Source organism: Oncorhynchus mykiss, chromosome 13 (genome assembly GCF_057628025.1).
Source record: "Oncorhynchus mykiss isolate SJ-2025 chromosome 13, ASM5762802v1, whole genome shotgun sequence".
Taxonomy (NCBI): domain Eukaryota; kingdom Metazoa; phylum Chordata; class Actinopteri; order Salmoniformes; family Salmonidae; genus Oncorhynchus; species Oncorhynchus mykiss.
The window spans coordinates 21,817,048-21,835,650 of record NC_143034.1 but is presented as its reverse complement, the minus strand read 5'-3'; the positions used below and the strand labels follow the sequence as shown (position 1 = coordinate 21,835,650).

At 42.3% G+C, this 18,603-nt stretch overlaps 1 protein-coding gene across 4 annotated transcripts in view; it reads left to right on the top strand.

Annotated features, from left to right (window-relative positions):
* The window catches only part of LOC110485676 (choline transporter-like protein 2), a 24,380-nt gene extending 5,777 nt beyond the window's left edge, over window positions 1–18,603 (top strand). Inside the window, exons 1-20 of one of the 4 annotated variants that reach the window (XM_036949340.2) lie at window positions 1,212–1,472; window positions 2,792–2,840; window positions 2,974–3,047; window positions 3,440–3,524; window positions 5,495–5,696; window positions 5,787–5,847; window positions 5,982–6,108; window positions 7,764–7,847; window positions 9,938–10,050; window positions 10,454–10,585; window positions 11,182–11,374; window positions 11,722–11,806; window positions 11,991–12,253; window positions 12,471–12,565; window positions 12,764–12,867; window positions 13,311–13,384; window positions 13,595–13,665; window positions 13,792–13,880; window positions 14,125–14,209; window positions 16,753–18,603. In XM_036949340.2, the coding sequence (XP_036805235.1) occupies window positions 1,457–1,472; window positions 2,792–2,840; window positions 2,974–3,047; window positions 3,440–3,524; window positions 5,495–5,696; window positions 5,787–5,847; window positions 5,982–6,108; window positions 7,764–7,847; window positions 9,938–10,050; window positions 10,454–10,585; window positions 11,182–11,374; window positions 11,722–11,806; window positions 11,991–12,253; window positions 12,471–12,565; window positions 12,764–12,867; window positions 13,311–13,384; window positions 13,595–13,665; window positions 13,792–13,880; window positions 14,125–14,209; window positions 16,753–16,865 (2,115 nt within the window). In that variant the 5' untranslated portion in view covers window positions 1,212–1,456 and the 3' untranslated portion in view covers window positions 16,866–18,603. Of the gene's footprint in view, window positions 1–1,211; window positions 1,473–2,791; window positions 2,841–2,973; window positions 3,048–3,439; window positions 3,525–5,494; window positions 5,697–5,786; window positions 5,848–5,981; window positions 6,109–7,763; window positions 7,848–9,937; window positions 10,051–10,453; window positions 10,586–11,181; window positions 11,375–11,721; window positions 11,807–11,990; window positions 12,254–12,470; window positions 12,566–12,763; window positions 12,868–13,310; window positions 13,385–13,594; window positions 13,666–13,791; window positions 13,881–14,124; window positions 14,210–14,458 lie in introns of those variants that run through there. The other 3 variants (XM_090195724.1, XM_090195725.1, XM_090195723.1) reach the window with 3 other exon arrangements.

The following is an 18,603-nucleotide window of genomic DNA, read 5'->3' as shown; positions in this document are numbered from 1 at the left end:
TTTTGGATAAAAGCTTTCTTCTAGGCTGGCCTCAGATCTGTTTGAACTTTATTGCTTATGTCATGTGACAATTGACAAGACAGCACAGATCTGCTTCCAGGCTTCTCCCACTCTAGGTCCCATTGTCAGACTGAAGTCTGTCAATACACACTAGTCAGTATTGTGTGTGTCTATCAGCTGTGTGTCTATCACATGGCCTTGGAGGTTGGAAGGCGGGAAGGTGTCATGGCCAGACCAGGGAGAGCATGTAGGAGGGCATATGTCCTTCTAGAACAGACACAGATATGTATGGTGGTCTATGCAGGCTGCATTTTCATTTTTGATTGAACCTTTATTTTGACTGGGAAGACATATTGAGAGCTCTCTTTTCCAAATGCGCCCTGTCTAATGCAATATAAAATACACATTAAAATAGACATTCAAATACAATACAGTACAAAATAAAATGCTGGGTAGACTACAAACATTGCCAGTGTTTTGTTGAAAACTAATTTATAGACTATAGACTTATAGATCATATATTTGATAGTTAATCAATTGTTTGTAAATCATATGTAGTCTAGTTATAGATACTTTCAGCACGGTTGTGAAGGCAATCAGGAGTGAAAAGTTAAAAAAATACATCTTAACTTTGAAACAAGAAGTTAGAAAGTTCAGAGAAGTCCCATCATCGCTGGCTAGCGAGAGAACTGCCGACTCATATGAAGGATCCTCTTCCTGTAGGCTTTTTACAGATATAAGGTTGCATGTGTTATTTGAAGGAACATTCTGGATGAACCACTAGACCTAACTAAGTCATGCACAGTGCACCACACACTGTGTGTTTGCAGTCGACCCAGTTAGGTGCATAGCCTGTTGCTATCCCCTGAATAGGAAGGAACTTCAGTTGAGTTTTACGAATTATCATATTATATCAGTGTCTACATACTTGACCTACATGAGAGTGATAGATGTTTAGCTTCGTTTTCTAGTCTTCTAGACTTTTGCATCCACACCCATCTATTTTAGGATAGATGCAAGTCCTGTAAAGCTTTTAAAATCCCCTCTATTAGGGTGAACTCACCAAAGTCATTTTAGGAGTGAAAAAGGTTAAGTTATGCCTGGTCGAGGGAAAAGAAAAACACTGTTACCTCTCTCTCTCTCTCTCACCTCTCCAACCCTCCTGTGTGCCACCCATTCCCATGATAACAGCCCAGTAAAATAGGCAAAGAGAGGGAGAAATGAAGAGAGCGAGGGAATGGAGGGAGCGTATCTCTGCGAGATACAAGATTTGACTCGTTCTTTATTTTGCAATACACAGGAAGAAGGAAGTGAGGTCTGAGGTGGTGGTCTGGAGTCGAGACACACTTAACGCATTAAAAGTGTACTGAAATAAATATAGGCAACACAGCACAACACATGAATACAGCCAACCTGTTGATGAAAAAGACAGAAAAGGAGTGACTGAGGAGTGAGAATGACAAAGAATAAAGGTATTGTAAATATTCAGGAGGGCGGTGTAACGGTTTTCTTTGTGCCTGTTGTTTCTTTCACTTCTCACTGATTGAGGGCATGATGGGAGTAGCCTTTGCAGTTGTTGTCTGTGACGTTGTTTATGTTTTGAACTGAACATTATGGGCTGTAATTAAAGACAGTAAATGAATGAGATTGAGGCAACTCACTTTTGTTTACAAACCAATATGGTTTATTCTATGGGACACTGGGTGTTCAATGGTTGCAACGTGTGTGATCTGATGACACAGTGAAATAGTGTACACTCTTAGAACCAAAAAGGGTTCTACCTGGAACCAAAAAGGGTTCTCCTATGGGGACAGCCGAATAACTATTTTGGAACCCTTTTTTCAAGGAGTGTAGGCTACAGTGTGTCATCACATTGCAGCCGTTGTGTACAATGGGATTTCCAACACTCATACAATAATGTTCTTAAATACTGTACAGTCAAACTAACTGTTCTGCCATCTGAAGAAAAGGGGTGTTTCCTATTTTTTTGTTGAGCAGGATGGAAAGCCTGACTCACTGTTATATCACACGTTGACAGAACAGTATATCATGTCCACAAGAAGCTGCAACAATGTTCTCAGTCACACTGTGCTCTATGTTCAGAAAATAATGTGACACGTTCGTTAACAAGACACATGGCCATATGTCATAACAGGATAAGGGTCAAGATCTTAGATGCAAAACAGGAAATACAATGTTGCCCCACATCATTTGCGTATTGTGGAACTGTGTAGCTCAGTTAGTAGAGCATGGCGTTGGCAATGCCAGGGTTGTGGGTTTAATTCCCACGGGGGGGGGGGGGGGGGGAGAATGACACTGTACGCACTCAGTACTGTAAGTCACTCTTGGTAAGAACTAAAAATGTTCTTGGGTGATTGAGCTTTTTGTGTTGGTTTCTAGATGTTATGTAGAATACATTGTATCAGGACCATTCAGACTGTATTACAACATTGTAATTGTCTTGCTCTGCTACCAGACTATGGTGAATTGAGTAGATGCGCTGTCTGATGTGGCGCCTGCCTAGTCTCTGAAGTGTTACCATAGCGTTACTATGGCGCCTAAGAATGTCCACCGGGAGCTCTGAGTCACCAGGGAGCCATTTTGTGGGTTGCTAGGCATGTCAGTCTTGCGGGAGAATCCTTTTGTTATGGAAAATATGTCTCAGCGTTGTTAATGTGTACACACACTTACAGATATACTGATACACACATATAAACACACACACACACACACACACCTGTGTATAAATATAAAGACAAATAATAAAGTCTCTCTCTTTGCTTGTTCACAGGTGAAGCACGGAAGTTTGACCCTACCTTCAAAGGACCCATCCACAACAGGTAATCATCTCATTATCAGCTTTGACAGCCAAACCTCACTCTATCAATTACCCACATAGCAAAGCTTAATAAAGCTCAACGTCAAAAAATAGCAGTCGAACCATCTCTCTCTCCGTCCCTCTCTGGTTGCCAGGGGCTGCACAGATGTGTTCTGCTGTATTCTCTTCATCTTGGCCATCCTGGGATACTTTGCTGTGGGGATCCTGGGTCAGTGTCTCCACAACTACACTATTACTGGCCATTACATCAGTTCTAGGGCCCTGTGTTTTGGTTAATCATGTCACATGACCTGGATTTGCACTTTTATTGTAAGCCTTTTCCAGAAATGATAATTGGACCAAAAATGTAAGAAATTGTCTGAGGATGGTGCTGGGCCGTCGGACATAAAAAGAAAAGGGGGCAGTTTGATGAAAAAGCTTTAAATAAAGTTTCAATTCCAGGTCATGTGACATGGTTAACCAAAACACAAGGCCCAAACAAGACACAGTAAAGTGATATTCTATTCTATTTGAAGTGATTCTATTCTATTCCATCGTGTGTCGTTATGATAACTGGACAGTATCTGAACTACAGTGTTGTTATACTTCCTCCTACTTCAGCCTGGTCTCAGGGGGACCCCAGGAAGGTTATCTACCCGACTGACAGCAGAGGACAGTTCTGTGGCCAGGCCGGGACCCCCCTTGAGTAAGCACCTTCCGTTACCCCCCCTATTTATTCTGCCTTTGAACATCTCTCTTCAATACTGATCCTTTAGAATTCCTCTTGTCCATTCACATGTCAAGATATTATCTGTCTCTTTGTGTTAATATGACTTTTGTGGTATCATCCTGATGCTCTGTGGGGAGCCTGTTGTGTGAAGATAAAAAAGAACATCCTGAAGGATGTGTTATAACCGCTGTATATGTACTTCCTGTAAATATGAACTACTATATAACTGTCTCTACATATGAACTACTACAGTTGAAGTCGGAAGTTTACATACACCTTAGCCAAATACATTTAAACTCAGTTTTTCACAATTCATGACGTTTAATCCTAGTAAAAATTCCCTGTCTTAGGTCAGTTAGGATCACCACTTTATTTTAAGAATGTGAAATGTCAGAATAATAGTAGAGAGAATGATTTATTTCAGCTTTTATTTCTTTCATCACATTCCCAGTGGATCAGAAGTTTACATACACTCAATTCGTTTTTGGTAGCATTGCCTTAAAATTGTTTAACTTGAGTCAAACGTTTCGGGTAGCCTTCCACAAGCTTCCCACAATAAGTTAGGGGAATTTTGGCTCATTCCTCCAGACAGAGCTGGTGTAACTGAGTCAGGATTGTAGGCCTCCTTGCTCGCACACGATTTTTCAGTTCTGCCCACAAATTGTCTATAGGATTGAGGTCAGGGCTTTGTGATGGCCACAGAAATACCTTGACTTTGTTGTCCTTAAGCCATTTTGCCACAACTTTGGAAGTATTCTTGGTGTCATTGTCCATTTGGAAGACCCATTTGCGACCAAGCTTTAACTTCCTGACTGATGTCTTCAGATGTTGCTTCAATATATCCACATAATTTTCGTTCCTCATGGAGCCATCTATTTTGTGAAGTGCACCAGTCCCTCCTGCGGCAAAGCATCCCCACAACATGATGATGCCACCCCCGTGCTTCACGGTTGGGATGGTGTTTTTCAGCTTGCAAGCCTCCCCCTTTTTCCTCCAAACATAACAATGGTCATTATGACCAAACAGTTCTATTTTTGTTTCATCAGACCAGAGGACATTTCTCCAAAAAGTACGATCTTTGTCCCCATGTGTCGTTGCAAACTGCCGTCTGGCTTTTTTATGGCGGATTTGGAGAAGTGGCTTCTTCCTTGCTGAGCGGCCTTTCAGGTCATGTCGATATAGGACTTGTTTTACTGTGCATATAGATACTTTTGTACCTGTTTCCTCCAGCATCTTCACAAGGTCCTTTGCTGTTGATCATGGATTGATTTGCAGTTTTCGCACCAAAGTACATTAATCTCTAGGAGACAGAACGCATCTCCTTCCTGAGCGGTATGACGGCTGCGTGGTCCCATGGTGTTTATACTTGCGTACTATTGTTTGTACAGATGAACGTGGTACATTCAGATGTTTGGAAATTGCTCCCAAGGATGAACCGGACTTGTGGAGGTCTACAACTTTTTTTTCTGAGGTCTTGGCTGATTTCTTTTGATTTTCCCATGATGTCAAGCAAAGAGGCACTGAGTCTGAAGGTACACTCAAATGATGTCAATTAGCCTATCAAAAGCTTCTAAAGCCATGACATCATTTGCTTGGTCGCAAATGGGTCTTCCAAATGGACAATATTGTGGGAAGCTTGTGGAAGGCTACCCGAAATGTTTGACCCAGTTAAACAATTTAAAGGCAATGCTACTGAATACTAATTGAGTGTATGTGAACTTCTGACCCACTGGGAATGTGATGACAGAAATAAAAGCTGAAATAAATAATTATCTCTACTACTATTCTGAAATTTCACATTCTTAAAATAAAGTGGTGATCCTAACTGACCTAAGACAGGGAATTTTTATTGGGATTAAATGTCAGGAATTGTGAAAACTGAGTTGAAATGTATTTGGTTAAGGTGTATGTAAACTTCCAACTGCAACTGTAACTGTCTCTAACAGGAAGAAACCTCTCCTGTTCTACTTCAACATCCTGAAGTGTGCCAGTCCCCTGACCCTGCTGGAGTTCCAGTGCCCCACCACTCAGTTATGTGTGGAAAGCTGTCCTACCAAACACATGACGTTGCTGAAAGCCTACCTGAACAAAGGAGAGCAGGAGTACTACAAGCAGTTCTGCAAGGAAGGAGTGGACTTCTCCAAAATGGTGGGTGACAGAGGAGATACATTTGCAGTGGCAAAGTATGTAGTTAGGGAAATAATGTGTAACTAAGGGTGACTTTGTTTTGTTTCGCAGAGTGCTCCCGAGATCCTGAGGGATGGCCTGTGTCCTTCCATGCTCATGTCCAGCAAACCATGTAAGTCTTCTCAGGAGCCATAGCGTGCACTGTATGTGTATGTGTGTGTGTGTGTTTTTATAAAGACTTAGTAAATGTATAGTGGCCACACAGTTAGTGATTCTTGATCTCCACTCTCTCTCCTCTCCCTCCAGTCACTCGTCGGTGCCTTCCAGCTCTCAGTACCATGAAAGGTGGTGTGGTTGTCGTTGGCAACGAGACTATTTTTGACAACGGGGAGGGAGAGAAGGTGAACGCCACTGATTTTCTGGACGCTTCAAAGTGAGTCCTCATGCCTCAACCTGAAACACCGTCAATGTACAGTACCAGTCAAAAGTTTGGACACACCTACTCATTCAAGGGTTTTTCTTTATTTTGACTGTTTTCTACATTGTAGTGTAATAGTGAAGACATCAAAACTATGAAATAACACATAAGGAATCATGTAGTAAACATTTAAAAAAAAAAACAAATTAGATTCTTCAAAGTAGCCACCCTTTGCCTTGAGGACAGCTTTGCACACTCTTGGCATTCTCTTAACCAGCTTCACCTGCAATGCTTTTCCAACAGTCTTGAAGGAGTTCCCACATATGCTGAGCATTTGTTGGCTGCTTTTCCTTCACTCTGCGGTCCAACTCATCCCAAACCATCTCAATTGGGTTGAGGTCGGGGGATTGTGGAGGCCAGGTCATCTAATGTATCACTCCATCACTCTCCTTGGTCAAATAGCCCTTACGCAGCCTGGAGGTGTATTGGGTCATTGTTCTGTTGAAAAACAAACGATAGTCCCACTAAGTGCAAACCAGATGGGATGGTGAATCGCTGCCGAATGCTATGGTAGCCATGCTGGATAAGTGTGCCTTGAATTCTAAATAAATCACTGACAGTGTCAACAGCAAAGCACCCCCACAACATCACACCTCCTCCTCCATGCTTCACGGTGGGAACCACACATGTGGAGATCATTCGTTCACCCACGCTGCGTCTCACAAAGACATGGAGGTTGGAACCAAAAACCTAAAAATTGGACTCATCAGACCAAAGGAGAGATTTCCACTGGTCTAATGCCCATTGCTTGTGTTTCTTGGCCTAAGCAAGTTTTTTCTTATTATTGGTGTATTTTAGTAGTGGTTTCTTTGCAGCAATTTGACCATGAAGGCCTGATTCACGCAGTCTCCTCTGAACAGCTGATGTTGAGACGTGTCTGTTACTTGAACTCTATGAAGCATTTATTTGGGCTGCATTCTGACGTGCAGTTAACTCTAATGACTTTATCCTCTGAGTCTTCCTTTCCTGTGGCTGTCATCATGAGAGCCAGTTTCATCATAACGCTTGATTGTTTTTGCAACTACACTTGAAGAAACTTTCAAAGTTCTTGAAATGTTCCTGATTGACTGACCTTCATGCCTTAAAGTAATGATGGACTGTCGTTTCACTTTGCTTATTTAAGCTGTTCTTGCCATGATATGGATTTGGTCTTCTGTATACCACCCCTATCTTGTCACAACACAACTGATTGGTTCAAATGCATTAAGAAGGAAAGAAATTCCACAATTTAACTTTCCACACCTGTTCATTGAAATACATTCCAGGTGACTACCTCATGAAGCTGGTTGAGAGAATGCCAAGAGTGTGCAATGCTGTCATCAAGGCAAAGTGTGTCTACTTTGAAAACACTTATTTGGTTACTACATGATTCCATATGTGTTATTTCATAGTTTTGATGTCTTCACTATTATTCTACAATGTCGAAAATAGTAAAAATAAAGAAAAACCCTTGAATGAGTAGGTGTGTCCAAACTTTTGACTGGTACTGTATGAATTAATCAATCAATCAACCTACCCACCAACCAACCTATCAATCTGTCTGTCTGTCCGCCCGCCTGTCTGTCTGTCAATTGTTAGCAAAGTGTTAAGTGGACTTGTTGTTCTTACAGGAAGTCCAATGTGGTTGTTGAGGCTCGCCAGGTAGCCATGAGGATCTTTGAGGACTACACTGTGTCCTGGTACTGGATACTGATGTGAGTGTCTCTCCGTGGTAAACACACTCATGACACAAGACAATAAAGAAAGTTGCACACTCTATAGTTACCTGTATTATCCCAATAATGTATTGCTGAGCCAACATTTCCCCATAGAGATAAATGTTCCCTCACAGGAATAACAAAGTTCTGTGAATTTGAATATTATCTGTATTCCTCCAGTGGTCTGGTGACAGTGTGTGGGAGGGGGGTCAGTCTCATCTTAATAAGGTTCTGTGAATGTGAATGGGATTTCCTGTCTCTCCTCCAGTGGTCTGGTGACAGTGTGTGGGAGGGGGGTCAGTCTCATCTTAATAAGGTTCTGTGAATTTGAATATTATCTGTATTCCTCCAGTGGTCTGGTGACAGTGTGTGGGAGGGGGGTCAGTCTCATCTTAATAAGGTTCTGTGAATGTTATTTCCTGTCTCTCCTCCAGTGGTCTGGTGACAGTGTGTGGGAGGGGGGTCAGTCTCATCTTAATAAGGTTCTGTGAATTTGAATATTATCTGTATTCCTCCAGTGGTCTGGTGACAGTGTGTGGGAGGGGGGTCAGTCTCATCTTAATAAGGTTCTGTGAATGTTATTTCCTGTCTCTCCTCCAGTGGTCTGGTGACAGTGTGTGGGAGGGGGGTCAGTCTCATCTTAATAAGGTTCTGTGAATGTGATTTCCTGTCTCTCCTCCAGTGGTCTGGTGACAGTGTGTGGGAGGGGGTCAGTCTCATCTTAATAAGGTTCTGTGAATGTTATTTCCTGTCTCTCCTCCAGTGGTCTGGTGACAGTGTGTGGGAGGGGGTCAGTCTCATCTTAATAAGGTTCTGTGAATGTTATTTCCTGTCTCTCCTCCAGTGGTCTGGTGACAGTGTGTGGGAGTGGGGTCAGTCTCATCTTAATAAGGTTCTGTGAATGTTATTTCCTGTCTCTCCTCCAGTGGTCTGGTGACAGTGTGTGGGAGGGGGGTCAGTCTCATCTTAATAAGGTTCTGTGAATGTGATTTCCTGTCTCTCCTCCAGTGGTCTGGTGACAGTGTGTGGGAGGGGGTCAGTCTCATCTTAATAAGGTTCTGTGAATGTTATTTCCTGTCTCTCCTCCAGTGGTCTGGTGACAGTGTGTGGGAGGGGGTCAGTCTCATCTTAATAAGGTTCTGTGAATGTTATTTCCTGTCTCTCCTCCAGTGGTCTGGTGACAGTGTGTGGGAGGGGGTCAGTCTCATCTTAATAAGGTTCTGTGAATGTTATTTCCTGTCTCTCCTCCAGTGGTCTGGTGACAGTGTGTGGGAGGGGGGTCAGTCTCATCTTAATAAGATTCTGTGAATGTTATTTCCTGTCTCTCCTCCAGTGGTCTGGTGACAGTGTGTGGGAGGGGGTCAGTCTCATCTTAATAAGGTTCTGTGAATGTTATTTCCTGTCTCTCCTCCAGTGGTCTGGTGACAGTGTGTGGGAGGGGGTCAGTCTCATCTTAATAAGGTTCTGTGAATGTTATTTCCTGTCTCTCCTCCAGTGGTCTGGTGACAGTGTGTGGGAGGGGGGTCAGTCTCATCTTAATAAGGTTCTGTGAATGTTATTTCCTGTCTCTCCTCCAGTGGTCTGGTGACAGTGTGTGGGAGGGGGGTCAGTCTCATCTTAATAAGGTTCTGTGAATGTTATTTCCTGTCTCTCCTCCAGTGGTCTGGTGACAGTGTGTGGGAGGGGGGTCAGTCTCATCTTAATAAGGTTCTGTGAATGTGAATGGGATTTCCTGTCTCTCCTCCAGTGGTCTGGTGACAGTGTGTGGGAGGGGGGTCAGTCTCATCTTAATAAGGTTCTGTGAATGTGAATGGGATTTCCTGTCTCTCCTCCAGTGGTCTGGTGACAGTGTGTGGGAGGGGGGTCAGTCTCATCTTAATAAGATTCTGTGAATGTGATTTCCTGTCTCTCCTCCAGTGGTCTGGTGACAGTGTGTGGGAGGGGGGTCAGTCTCATCTTAATAAGGTTCTGTGAATGTTATTTCCTGTCTCTCCTCCAGTGGTCTGGTGACAGTGTGTGGGAGGGGGGTCAGTCTCATCTTAATAAGGTTCTGTGAATGTGAATGTGGTTTCCTGTCTCTCCTCCAGTGGTCTGGTGATAGCCATGGTGGTCAGTCTCATCTTCATAATCCTCCTGCGCTACCTGGCTGGGATCATGATCTGGGTCATGATCGTCATGGTGATACTGGTCATCGGATATGGTATTATATTCCCCTTTCCCGAAACCTATCTAACTGAAAACATACTGTTGTTTTACCTATTTAAAGTACCATTAAAAATAATAAAATCAACATTGTGCTTTATCAAGTTAACCATTAAGAAATGTTAGAGGTAGGCTCAGTGATATGACGTAGGTGCACTAAGTAAACATCAGAGTGGGTCAATTTCCGCAAAACAACTAAGAGCGTTGAAGTGCAAGGCTAAACTTCTCGGCTGATTTGGTCCCATGGCTACCAGGCTGTAACGGTGTGAAGAAAACCCCGTACACGTGTACAGATACTGTGTCACTGTGTGAGAGCCAAGTATTTAATCTTGCTCATCGCAATATCTGCGGTGCTGCTTGTGCAACGTCATTTCACTGACTCTTACCTTTAAAACGTTTAGGGATCTTCCATTGTGCCATGGAGTACCGCAGCCTGAAGGGAGAGCCGGGTTCTGACGTCACTATCCGTGATCTGGGACTGCAGACAGACTTCTCTGTTTACCTGCAGATCAGACAGACCTGGCTGGCTTTCAGTGAGTACATGCACTCATTCCCCCTCTTTCTCTCTCCCTCTTTCTCTTTCCCTCTCTATTTATTTTTCTCTCTCTTCTGCTCTCTCACTTTCTCTTTCTCTCTCAATTCATTTGAATTTGCTTCATTGGCATGATGTGACAATGTACATATTGCCAAAGCTTACTTTGGAGATTTACAATATAAACATAATTAAAATAATAATAATCAATGTAGTCAACAGGACAACAGTAACAACCATAGTCAAGGGTCAAAATAACTATACATTGAACAATAACAATAAGCATAGAGGACATGTGCAGGTTGGTTGGTCTGTCAGACACTGTCCCTCATGTTATGGCAGGCAGCAATGTAGTGCGCTGCCAACCCACAGCTCTCTGCATCCTCCCCCAACAGGACGGGCAGCCTACTCTCATCAGAGAGGTCTTTGTAACCTTGAATAAGGATGTCAAATTTGGGGAAATGACACACTCTCTCTCTCTCCCTATCTCTCCCTCTCTATACTCTTTCTCCCTCACTCTCTCACATCAACTCATTCAACTCAAGTTGAGACACACACACACACCAACACTCTAACTGCACTCCGCTCCTTCGTCAGTGATCATCCTGTCCATCGTGGAGGTGGTTGTCATCCTGCTGCTCATCTTCCTCAGGAAGAGAGTCCTCATCGCCATCGCCCTCATCAAGGAGGCCAGCAGGGCTGTTGGCCATGTGATGTCATCACTGTTCTACCCACTGTTGACCTTTGCCCTGCTGGCCCTGGTCATAGCCTACTGGGCCATCACCGCTGTGTATCCTTCAGCTGTCAATCATGTTATTCATGTTTACATGTCTGTCAAGGGAAAGAAATGTTCCTGTATTGGTCCTTGTAATGGTGTGAAATGTGCTAGATTACTTTTAGTTATAGGTTTTGTTGTAGCGCTAGCCTAGATAGCTGTAGATGGTGAAGGGAACCGTGCAGATTGAAATGTGGACAGACTGAGACCGTCAAGGAAAATAACTAGGACGACTCCTCCACAAGTCATCACTGCGGAATCTAAATGTAGCCATAAAGTTTCCATGCAGATGGTCACGTCTGTATGACATGTCTCAGTATCTACTTCCTTAGTGATGGAACCTCCTTGACCACCTTTCCCAGCTTCCTGTCCACCTCCAATGAGCAGGTGTACAAAGTGTTCAACACCACTGAGTGCGATTACTCCAGAAACACCTGCAATCCCGAGGTGAGCCACAAGATGTCTCTGTTCTTCCATATCTGCCTGTTTACACATCAGGCTTATTTTTTGTAAACTTTTATATGTTCCTTCTATTCTATCTGTATATAGTGTTCAAAAACAGCCTTTTTTCTAATTTATTGATACCAGCAGAAGTGCTAATATCACAGAGATTTCCCCTCTCTTTCCTCAGACGTTCAACACCACCAACATCACAGCCCAGTGCCCGGACGCCGAGTGCCTGTTTGCCTTCTACGGAGGCGAGACCTACTACCATAAATACCTCATCCTGTTCCAGTTCTACAACGTGTTCCTCTTCTTCTGGTGTGCTAACTTTGTGACGGCGCTGGGTCAGGTGACCCTGGCTGGGGCCTTCGCATCCTACTACTGGGCCTTCAAGAAGCCCGACGACATCCCAGCCAACCCCATCTGCTCCTCACTTGGTCGAGCCCTCAGGTAGGAGGGGTAGTGTGTGGGATGGGGGGTGGGGGTTTGGATGCATGTGTGTGTGTGTGTAAGCAGTGCACGTGGGTGGGGTGGGGGGCGGGGGGGGCGTGAGTGAGTGATAGGGTGAAAGAAAGAAAGATAGAAAGAAAGAAAGAAGGGTTGCATGGAGAGTTAGTGAGAGACCAATCATTTGGACACAATATTTTACCTTCTTCCCCCTGTCTAGATACCATACAGGCTCCCTTGCCTTCGGTTCCCTCATCCTGTCTCTGGTTCAGGTCATCAGGGTTCTGCTGGAGTACCTGGACCAGAAGCTGAAAGGTAAGGTGGTGTTCTCACATATCCTGTTCCATTCTCAGATGTGAATGACTGGGATACTTCCTCATTGACATCATACAGTGGGAAATGGACAACAAAAAAAATGTCACTACTAATTATTACATTGTAATAGGTGGTTGTTATCTAAATGAACAGGAACAGATGTCATGATCTCCTGTTTGTTGTTATGTACCACGCTAGCTGCCCAGAATCGCTTTGCCAAGTTCCTGCTCAGCTGCCTGAAGTGCTGCTTCTGGTGCCTGGAGAAATTCATCAAGTTCCTCAACAGAAACGCCTACATCATGGTGAGTTCATCAACCTAACTGTGTGAATGTAAGTTATTTGTGTGTTAAAGGCAGTGTGAACTGTGTGAATTGAAGGCAATGTGAACTGTGTGAATTGAATACAGTGTGAACTGTGTGAATTGAAGGCAATGTGAACTGTGTGAATTAAAGGCAGTGTGAACTGTGTGAATTGAAGGCAGTGTGAGCTGTGTGAATTGAAGACTGTGTGAACTGTGTGAATTGAAGACTGTGTGAACTGTGTGAATTGAAGACTGTGTGAATTGAAGATACTGTGAACTGTGTGAATTGAAGACTGTGTGAACTGTGTGAATTGAAGACAGTGTGAACTGTGTGAATTGAAGACTGTGTGAATTGAAGACTGTGTGAATTGAAGATACTGTGAACTGTGTGAATTGAAGACTGTGTGAATTGACACTGTATGTAACACCACATGTTTCCCCTAGGTGGCAATATATGGTAAAAGCTTCTGTACCTCAGCCAGAGATGCCTTCTTCCTCCTCATGAGAAATATAATCAGGTGAGTGTTGTTGACTACTGAGACGCCCTTCATAAACCCTACATAAACCCTCCATAAACCCTTCACATCTCCTTCTCAAACCAAAGTCTCTGGGACCTTTTCTGAAGAGCAATAGCATCTTTAACTCCACGTCTCTATTCATATAGACAGTATTCATGTATCTCTTTGGGTTTCTGTCTCTTTTGATTCATTTCTCTGTTGGCTTCTCAGGGTGGCTGTCTTGGACAAGGTGACTGACTTCCTATTGTTTTTGGGGAAGCTCCTCATCGTTGGAATTGTGGGTAAGTGATCCTCAGAAACACAAGCAGAGAGACTTGATTGACACCTTGTACAGTTTCCCACCATCTGTGATACTTTTCAGTGAACCCTCATATCCTAATAATATGCATCTGTTCTTCTCTTGCTAGGAATCTGTTCTTTCTTCTTCTTCTCTGGGAGGATTAAGGCTGTGGAGCAGACTGCCCCCTCTCTCAACTACTACTGGGTTCCCATTCTGGTGAGAGACAGGCCTGAATGAACTCTTAAACTGTTACTTCAATCCATGTTTCTCAATGTTTTTTTGTGCTAGGGATTGGTAAGCTAAATGTCATACTTATTTATAGGATCCTTACATTAAAACTGGTCAACATTATCCCAGGGCCGGTCTACTGACTCAAGGTTGAGAAATACTGCCTTAGAGTGTCTAAGTGTTGTTTGTATTGATTCCAACACTGTGTGTGTGCCTGTTTCTCTCTTCCTAGACGGTGGTGGTGGGATCCTACCTGATTGCCCATGGATTCTTCAGTGTGTACGCTATGTGTGTGGACACACTCTTCCTCTGCTTCTGTAAGTAATATCCTATTTTATTGGTATACTCTTTAGTCACTCACACAACTTTCCAAATCTGAAATGCTCTTTTTACCTGAGATTCCTCTTTTGCCTGCCATGTTTCTGACTTTTCCTTCTCTTTGTCTCTTCCCTCCTTATTCCACACTTCACTATTTCTTATTCCACACTTTTTTCTTCTGTTATTTTTCTCCACTAACCCGAACAAACATAACCCCATAATACTCATCAAACACACACACAACGAAGGTGAAGACCTGGAGAGAAACGACGGCTCTCCAGAAAGGCCGTACTTCATGTCTCCGGAGCTTCATGAGATTCTCTCCAAAACCAAAATGGCGGAGGAAGAGGACAACAAAGATGGTACGGAACAGCCAGACGCTGACCCAAGTGAACCTACACTGATGGACGAAGTTCGCCTGGAGGAGGAAGTACCGCTGAAAGAACAAGATGGAGAGATACAACTGAAACACCAAGATGTGTTCATGCAGGCCAACGAAGAGGAGCAACCTCTGAAGGAGAAGACCGAAGAGGCGGAAGTGGAAGAAACACAAGAGGAGAAATCTGAAGTGAAGGAGGAGGAGGAAGAGAAGGGACCAGAAGAGGAGGAAGAAGTGGAAGAAAAGGGATCAAAGGAGGGCAAGCCTGGAGAGAAGGATCACCAGCCGACAGAACCTAAAAAGGAAGAGATAGAGGAAAAGAAACCTCAAGAGGCGGAGCCTAAAGACCATCCTTCTACACCCCAGGAGTAGTGGTTTACGTTGTCATGGAGACGTGAAGCTTGGTAAACCTCATAACTAGGTCAGGAAATGCTCCTGGCCCTCCTCATATAACATGTGCCGTATGGAGCCAGTATACACTACCTGTTACTAACGACGTAATATGTAATTCTATGCTAATATGTAATTCTATGCTAACGACTGTGTGATTTGAACCAGTTAAATGTGTGACCAGCTTTTAAATGCAAGACTTTTCACAGTGCTAATGTATTGTATTCACACATAGGGTTGTTTTAACGTAAAGGTAGATGGTTTTAACAAGGTCCTGTGGTTGTAAAAGGCTGATCAAAAACCCAGTGCATCTCTGTAGCTTGAAAATATTATGTTTATTTATTGATTATTCATTTATTGTGTTGGTTTGGTTTTAGACAGTGATGTTTTTTTTATCGTGAGGATCTGTAGATCTGTGAGTGCTGAACCTGTGCCTGACTACTACAATTGTTATTATGAATATTTAATTGTCTTAATATCATGAAGTAATGAGTAATGAATGCACTATGAATTCACTATTACAATGTTTACAGTCAATCAAAACAAAACTTCAACTAACGGTGAAAATGAGCAATGTTTACATTGATACCAGCTGACACCAAATGGTAAATCCTTTGATATCCTTTGATATGAAAATGTGATTTCCAATGGAATCAATGTGTATGTATAGTATGTATTTATAATAGGTATGCTTATTATGTCTTATTACATCTGTGTGTAATTATTTATTTCGCTTATTAAGTTCTGTATCAATTATATAGATGATCCCTCCAGCTAAGAACACGTTTTTGGACTCAATGTATTGTAGGGAAATTCCACAAACGACTTGCCTTGGAATTTCAGACTGGCTTAACTGCTGTGATTGTGTTGCTGTGACGCAATCGTTTTAACCTCTCAGATCTAGGTCGTATTAACCACAGGAGGTTGGTGGCATCTTAATTGGGGAGGACAGGCTCTTGGTAATAGCTGGAGCGGAATCAGTGGAATGGTATCAAATACATCAAAAACATGGTTTCCATGTGTTTGATGCCATTCCATTTACTCCATTCCGGCCTCATTATGAGGCGTACCTGAACTTGTTTTTGTTTCCCGTTGCAAAATGTTTTTAAACGTTTTCCGCTGCATGGCCTAATGAATACGACCCTGCAAGCCCTGTTCAATGTTTACTGACCCTATTTGCCTTTGTTTTCTTCTTTCTCTCGATCTGTCTCTCCTTCTCTCTTTCTCTCTCTCTTCTTCCTATCTCTGTGCTGCATGGTGTTTCAGTAACATTGCCTTTGAGTGCTTTATCAAAACTAACCTTGCAACCTTCTGTCAATGTTTTCTACCTGTTTCTGTCAGTGTGTGTCACATTGTAACCATGTTAGCTGATGTAGTATTTCACTTATAAATGATACATTCCACTCAGTTTGCTTCTGTTGGGTGCAGCTGTTGATTAAAGTTTGTTGTATGGATCAATATATAACTTTTTTTTTTTGCATGTAAATGACAAATGTAATCATATTGAATGACGATAGGACAGTGGGAGAATGACACAATGGTGAGTTTCTATTCACTTTGGGACAGTTTCCCAGATACAGACTTAATAAATTTAGTCCTGGACTACACAAGCACTTTCATCAACGTATGCTTTTCAGTACAGGATTAAGCTTAGACGGTGTCTGGGTAACCTTTATGTTGTTAGGAATAGGATGCTGTTTTACCTGAAGAGATGTTGAGTTTGACAATGGTTGCTTCTCTTATTGTTGTCTCATCAATCCATTGATTTTCCAGTGGAAGACCTGGAACGCAATGACGGAACTGCAGAGAGACCCTACTTCATGTCTCAGAACCTTCTCACCATTCTGAAGAAGTCCAACGAGGATCAGGCCAAGACTGTAGACTAGCTGTTGGTGTGTGCGTGCGTACGTGTGAGGAGAACAGAGAAAGATGCGGTCAAGCCGCCTTGCCTGCGCAGTGTGCTGTGTGTGTCGAATGTGCCTTAAGATCATGATACTGTACGGCTACAGAAGGATGCCATCGTCACAAACGGAGAGGTCTGAATGAGTAGCCAACATAATCCGTTGTGTTTCCCACAGAAGGTGTCTATGACAGAGCTTATAGTATTTGGTTTTTTAAAAAGATGTAAATCTGTTCTTGTTTTATTATCATTTTTGTTGTTGCTTTTTGTTGTGCCTTTTGTTTGGCTAGGCTGTTTTACTTTGGCTAGGCCGTTTTACTTTGGCTAGGCCGTTTTACTTTGGCTAGGCTGTTTTACTTTGGCTAGGCCGTTTTACTTTGGCTAGGCCGTTTTACTTTGGCTAGGCCGTTTTACTTTGGCTAGGCTGTTTTACTTTGGCTTGACTGTTTTACTTTCTGCAGTCCTCTTGAAACTCTCTTTGAACATACAAAACTTTGCTACCTTTTTGGGGTTTTGTGGCTGACTCTGTATAATGTGTTCAATTTGAGCACACGTTTTACATGAGAATTCTCCAAGTTTTTGTCAGTTTTCTCAAATGTATAATGAATTACATAGATTTTCTCACGTTTAATTTACAAAAATGTTTTGCTTAAATGCTAAATAATTTTTGCATCAGGTTTGTTAATAATATTATTTGTCACTATTGCTGCTGTTGATCTTTGTATAATGGCTGCATATTGCAGTGTAGATTTACTGTAACTTACCAAAGTAAAGAAAACATGTTCTAATGCAGTATTAGTTTTGGGACTGAAGGTTTGTTAAGGAGTCCATGGGCCAGTGAAAAATGTAGTCCACTTTGGGGTGGTAAAGGTTTAATAGTCTCATCTTATTCCCCCCATTCCTATGAACAAATAGATATGATGCCCACTCCAAAAGAGTAGCTTTCCAAGCTTTTCACACCTTTATATGTCTTGTTGTTTGGGAATCTATGCAATAGAATGTTTGCAGGCTGATAAATACATTTTAAGGCAAGTTGGAATGTTCACATGCTCATTGAAAATGACTCTACCAAACAACAATAGAACATTCCATTGGGTGGATCTCATCGTAAAAACATGGTATTTGGTACATTTTTGCCATCTCTTCGAAATTATTTACCTAGACTGACTCATCGTTGAAACAACACTGTTACAAATGGCGGAACTAGATATTTCTATACTCTAGATATTTCTATACTTCCCATTCTGTCTTGATATACCCCAAAATGCATACATTTATGACCTTTGACCCCCGAAAGATTGGACCATAGAGATGTCATTACCATTCCAGTTTTTTCATACCTTAATATGTTGTATTATGAAGTGAATAACATAGAAAATTCCATTTGTTTGAAAAGATTGTTCTCCGATAATACAACATTATTTCATACCATCAATCCTGTGGCACCAACTAACCACATAGAAGTCAAAACATAAAATGCACACATTTACCTACCTCAGAATCATGGGTATCATACCAACATGTAACCTAAATGAAAATCCTCATTAGACTTTGCCACCCCAAAGTAGACAAATATGTGAAATTTGGCCTGCTGGCCCATGGACTATTTACTTAACCTCAAATGCAAGCTTTTGTACATTTCATTTTCAAGAGAAGGATTGTGTTAACGTGTGTTTTTGGAGCAGGATGTGTTGTAAATAATAAAGTTGTTTTTTTTTTACTGC